Source organism: Buceros rhinoceros, unplaced genomic scaffold (assembly GCF_000710305.1).
Source record: "Buceros rhinoceros silvestris isolate BGI_N320 unplaced genomic scaffold, ASM71030v1 scaffold44292, whole genome shotgun sequence".
Taxonomy (NCBI): domain Eukaryota; kingdom Metazoa; phylum Chordata; class Aves; order Bucerotiformes; family Bucerotidae; genus Buceros; species Buceros rhinoceros.
In genome coordinates this window covers 102-6,095 of record NW_010397942.1, presented here as the reverse complement: position 1 = coordinate 6,095, position 5,994 = coordinate 102, and the positions used below count along the sequence as shown (strand labels likewise).

The 5,994-nt window shown below is 47.7% G+C and overlaps 1 protein-coding gene across 1 annotated transcript; it reads right to left on the bottom strand.

The window, feature by feature from the left end:
* Positions 1 to 1,220: 1,220 nt before the first annotated feature.
* LOC104488820 (glycine receptor subunit alpha-1-like) lies at positions 1,221 to 5,731 on the bottom strand (the record flags this gene model as incomplete). The annotated part of the gene is made up of 2 exons (XM_010130905.1): positions 1,221 to 1,511; positions 5,585 to 5,731. Coding segments are annotated over 2 exons (438 nt in total), but the record flags the coding sequence as incomplete, so codon positions are not given.
* Between the last annotated feature and the right edge of the window lie 263 nt (positions 5,732 to 5,994).

The window sequence follows — 5,994 nt, the reverse complement described above, 5'->3', positions numbered from 1 at the left end:
CCCTGGACTCTGCTGGGCAGCAGAGAGGGGCAAAGCAGCCTGCTCCATCTTCCCATCCACGTTAAAGCTAAATGCAGCACCAAAATAGATACAAAAATAGAGTTTTGGGTCCTTTGGCCCAGCTTTGCTATTAATAATAGTGCTATGAAATGTCTGAAAATAAGAACTGCTCTCTCTGTACACACCTTCCCCCCCACCCCCCGTACTGACAGTATTGCCATTCGCCCGGTCCTGTTCAACAAGGCTTGGACATGCCTGTTTTCTCTAAATTTTAAGCATAATATCTGCTTTAACTCATCCAATGCTTCCATTCCCCCTGTTGTAAACAACCATGACAGACAGGGTCTTGGAAAAAAACAAACAAAAAAAGGAGATTTTAAAAATCCTTCGTCATTTCTAGTGTTCTGAGTAGCATTTCTGACTTCTGGGACTTATATCCTACCAGGTCACTTAAAAGGACAGAAGGTACCTGCGATTTCTGATGAAGGCCCTGATATCCTTCTTGGGTTTCCCATTGGATGCTCTCTGATGGGGATGAGAAAGATAAAGTATTTGCTTTCCTCTATCCAAAAGTCACGAAGTGTTTGATTGGCAAACCCGTGACTAAAAATAGTAAATACATAAAAGAAACGACAACCCACAGCCTCTTTCTTAATTTTCCCCATCTATCCAGTTTTCAAAGTGCAAAACCCAGAGAAGAATGGAGTTATTTTCTTGGGTGGTTTTTTTTTTCCCTTTTGTTAGGGCTTTTTTCCCCCCACGTGCTTGACTGGTATGGCCTTTCTATAGCAAAAGTCAGATAAAGCGTAATTGCAGTCGTTTCTGCACATGGAATTATGAATCATTCCAGTGACTTGAGAATCTAAGCTGCTAATATGCTAAAAAAAGGATTTTTTTGTTTATCTTTTGATTGTTTTCTTTTTGCATTATAATTAAGCATGAATATATATTAATATATTACACTGCTTGGATTGCAGCTGGAGCAATCCAAACCTTCCTATGCTGTAAAACTAACCCCCACCCTGCTCTCCCCAGATCAAGAGCTTTTTTTTCTCCTCCCTGTGCCAGTTATCCTCAGTTCGCATGATTAAAAGTCCCTCCCAGCCCCCCTCCCCCTTTTTTTTAGTAGATATTGCCACATTCTTAAATTCATGCATAGCTGCATTGCTATTGCACATATATAAAGGATTGCTCGCTCCCTCCCAGCCGCTCCCCTTCCCTCACTGGTTGTGCACGTCCTCTCTGCGGACGATCTTGTAGATGATCCAGTAGAAAATGTTGAAGATGAGGAACGCCATGGGGAAGCCGATGCGCGAGATCTTGTCGATCTTCTTGGCTCGCTGGATGAAGAGCTTTCGCATCTCCTCGGGGGAGCGGGATGGCGGGGGGACCGGGTTGGCCGTGTTGTTGTTGTTGGCGCCCTTGACGGAGATGCCATCCTTGGCTTGTAGGCAAGCTGGACCCATCCCATAGGCAGTGAAGTTGAACCTGCCTTCACCAGCTTCATCCTCCTGAAACAGATTCAGCATGGGACTCTACTTAAAATGAGATATAGACACTGCACCCTCGCTATAAGGCTCTCCACTGACAGCTTCCTGCTCGGCAAGGGAAAGACGTCTCCGTCATGCCCTAACCTCAGCACCCTTGGACAAACCCCCTGCTCTTGGGAGATCAGCCTTATAGAAGGGTGCCAGCTGTGTGATGCACAGATGCAAATCAGGGGATCCAGGTACCCCAAGAAGAACGGGACTGACTTCCACCCCACCGGGGTCTTTGACAAACTGGAAGACTTTATGGTACTGCTTTCATTTTTCTAATTGCATCCCCTGTTTTGCTTCTGCCTCTCCCTCCTCCTTCCCCACCCTGCTCCTATCAGCACCTTCTTTGCTTTGGCGGTGCTGTATCAGCTTGCCCAGAAGGAGTGGGCTCCATGTAACTCCCGTAGTTGAAGCTGCAGCGTGAGACTTCCTACAGAGTTACATGGGTGTGCAGGCGCCGAGACCTGTCCAGGAAAAGACCTCTGCATCAGTGTGCAAGCAGCTCGCCTGCCCACGGGACCCACCGAGCCCCACAGCCCCTCCCCGTGATCCATCCTCCAGACGAGGACTAGAAGTGCCCTCCTGTGGGTCAATGGTAAGACATGGCTGCTTGTGCTAGTTCCAGTTACTTTTGGTGGAGGCCTTGCAGACTTCTCAGAATGATTTAGCCTTATTTTGTCAAACACGGGGATGTAATCACAGGGGAGACCAAGTCTGGCCAAAATAACACAAGTCACTTGCAGAGGCAGGGTCAGAAACCCAAGTCTCTTGACTGCAGGTCACTGAGGCTGATTGTTAGACCAATGGCGCTAATTATCTGTCCAGGAGGCTGATCCATGCTGTGTCCCCCAACATGGACCTCCTGGCCGCCTCCCTCGTAGGTCACCTGTCTGATGTGCCCTGCTGCCCCTTCCTCTCCCCTTTGCAGAGTGTCTTTTCTGGACGGCCCCTGTACGGAGCGGGGAGCTGCGTGGGATGGAGGCGCTCGCTGGGGGCTGGGGCAGGGGAGCAGAAGGGAGAGCACGCTGGCATGTCTGAGCAAAGCGAAACAACCCAAATAAAATCAAACCACCTTCATTTTGGACTTCTATTTGGAGGGTGGCAAGCTGGTGAGTTGTATCCCTATCAGTAGGCTTACTTGGTTTAGAGTCCTGGCTGGCGCAAAAGGGCCTTTGGGTCATTCTTCCCTGCTCGGGCTGTGTCCCCTTGGCGTATCTCTGGTCCCTGGCGCCTGAGACCTGACAATCATGAATTGTCCTTGACTTTTAACAATGCCTCTGTGAGGGCCCAGTGCGCTATTTGGGGAAAGTGTGAGGCACAAAATTAGGACCCAGCTGCTTTCAGGGCTGGGTGAGTCCAAGTGCTGAACATCTAGTAAGTCATTTTGTGAGCTGCGAGTCAAAATTCATAGAAACTCTTTGTTCCCCTGAAGAGATTTTTTTTTTTTTTTTTTTTTTTTTTTTTTTTTTTTTTTTTTTTTTTTTTTTTTTTTGCAGTTAAAAGGCTGATTTTCTGATGACAGGTGATGGCAAGTGTTCTGCTTTTCAGGCAGCCGGAACCTGCCCTGCATGCAGCACTGACAGTGAGGGTGGATGGGGTTGTGGAGGGGTACAGGGACCACTTCTGACCTTCCCACTGCCTGACAGTCTGGGTGATGCCTCAGTGCTGGCTCCTGCCAGTTCTGCCCAGGATAGAGCAGCTAATGGTGCCTTTGTCAAGGTGCCACATCAAAGCAGAAGGACAAAGCCACCGCCATCCACATGGGGCTGGCCTCCTTGGGCTGGGTCTCCAGATACACTCCAAGCGGGTCTGATGATGGTGTCATAATTAGACTGGCCCATACCTGGAAGGGACAGTAACTCTCCCTAGCCATCACGGTCCCTACATCTCCCCATGCCAGGACCTGTCTGCCCCAGTAAATACAGACAGCGTGATGGGTTTGGAGAGAGCTGTTTAGTCAATTTTTGTAGCCTAGTCCTTAACCTCCTTGCAAAGGGAAGGAGGTAAGAGGTGGCTCAGAAATGGAAAGAGTCAGTTGAAACCTGGCAACAAGTAGTTACTGATTTGATTCTTGTTTTTCAGAGAGGAGGAAAGACTCCTAGTGATGAGAACAAGCTAGCACCTCACATCTAACCCTGAGGAAAGTAAGAAGCCGATTTGTCTGGGTTCACTTGCATTAATGCCAGACCATGGCACATTGTCCGGCACATCGAGCTGTGAAGAATAGCTAGTAGGTTTTGATTGGGGCAGATGTAATGAATGTGGGTGGGCATGGGCTGGTCCCCTCTCCGGCTGCCTCCACCAACATGGACTGCTGCAACATCTCACTTATTTTTAGCCTGGCACATCATGCCTGAACAAGGCAGAGCTACCCAGACAAGTCAGGACATCAGGGCAGAGCAATTAGGTTCTCAGCAGCTGCACTAACCCATTTGCACATTCGCAGTCAGCTCCTAGTTTTTCTGATGAGACTGCAAACCTTGTTCGTTTTGCCTTTGCGAGTGTTTTTGTTTACGCATTGTTCCAATTAAATTGCTGTGCGATTGGGCAGGGATTGTAATAGCAGCCTTGTGTTCAACGGAACAGCCCTGGCAAATATCTTTTAAACTCATAATCTAGTGGCATTTTTCTCCTTATTGTTTTATCAACAGAGTGATCTGCATACAACAGCGTGGATCCAGGGACAGGGGGCCTGAATCCAGATGAAGAGATAAAAGCTCTATGAGGGACCCATTGTTGCGTGGTTTTAGCTTTGTCTGCATTTTCTGAACCAAAACTGCCTCAGTCGATTTTGAGATGGCTCTGGACAGGCAAAATCAATGGGTGCTGGTGGTCTCATCTGTTAATTGTTCTCCCTTGCGTTTGTCCAACGCTTCCCATCCCTGGTCCTGACTGGGTGGGGGACAAGTGAACAATTATCTTCTGTTTTGCAGATAGGAAAATTGAAGCAGAGAGGGGCAAATCTACAAAGAGAGAGGGATTCCTGCTCCTTACCCACCACTGCGTTCTGGAATGGTGGCGGTTCTCCAGGCACACACTGAACTGCTGTAGGACAGGTCAGGCCCTGGGAAAGACTTTTAATGGCTGGGACAGTAAAGCAATGAAATGGGGGGGTCTCTGGATGGGATGGATCACGGAGGGCTCTTTAAGATAGAGGACAGACAAATATCTATGAGGAGTATTTTAGGCAGACCTTGGTATTCTCCTGGGGGCTCTCTTGAGATTCTCATCAGCAAAATTTTCTGGTTTTTTCTTAGGAAATTTGCTGATTTTAAAGCTAGCTTGAGGAAAGCACCTCAGGCCTGGTGCTGAAAATTTGATATCACCTACTTGATTCTACTAGTTAATTAAGTGCAATTTTCAAGTGCCTTTGATCTTGTGACTGCAGTCACCTTTATATTTCTTTCTAGTGCAACCTGTGAGGTGAAATCTTTGCTGTGGTACCTCAGCCTAAAAGCTGGTAGAGTCCAGGCTGCAGGAGATGTGTGTCTATGTGACGCATGCACGCTTGGATTGGCGAGTAAGCATGGAGCGAGGCTAAGGCTGAGCATGTTGCTCTCTCCTTCCAAGAGGAATTTGCAGTCAGTTGGAGAAGCAGATGCTTTTGAACACAGAGATGACAGAGACAAAAGAGGTGTCACTTACCTCCAGGCTAATGTAGGCTGTCTTGCTGGGTGATGCTGTTCTCTGATAGACACCCCTCAAACCTCCCTGCTTGCCTGCCCCCAGCCCTCACTGTGTCTCCTAAAGAGGAAAACTCAGGCCAGAACAATCCTGTGTGAAAATTGTTCTGTTGAGAGCAACCCTTTTGGCTTAAACCTCTTGGCTCGCTAACAAAAACCAGCTTGCTAGACTCCTGAAGTCAGCAAACTGTTGGAAGAGACACAATTCGTTGAGGTAGCTCTGTTTTGTGATGTGTGACCCTCCTTAACATCTGACCGTGCACTGGGGACTTCCCTGGGAGCTAGTGATTCGGTTGAGTTGACCATGTAGTGATGTTCTGCTGGGACAGATTCCAACTGTGCCTTTCATGCTTTATGTATTACCTTATGGTGCCTCCTCTTCCTTCTGAACCTGAGCAGCTCTTTGTGCTGCCGAGACACAAAGTTGACGGCAGCATATTCTAGAAGTGCAGAGAACACAAACAGCAAGCACACGGCCATCCAGATGTCTATGGCCTTCACATAGGACACCTAGGAGACAGAGAGAGACATGAGATGGGGTGGCTTCTTCATCCAAATGCCTTTTTGCTTGCTATTTCACACGTAACTCCCAAGGCCTTTGGAAGAGTTGAACAAGCAATGATATGGCTGACATTTGCTCTTGAATACCAAAATCCAGCTCATTTCACATGAGTGTATTATCAGACCACTGAAACTGCTCCTGGGCAATAATTCTCCAGATTTTAATTTATCCATGTTTTCATTGTGATGGTTTATATGCAAGGAAAACAGTA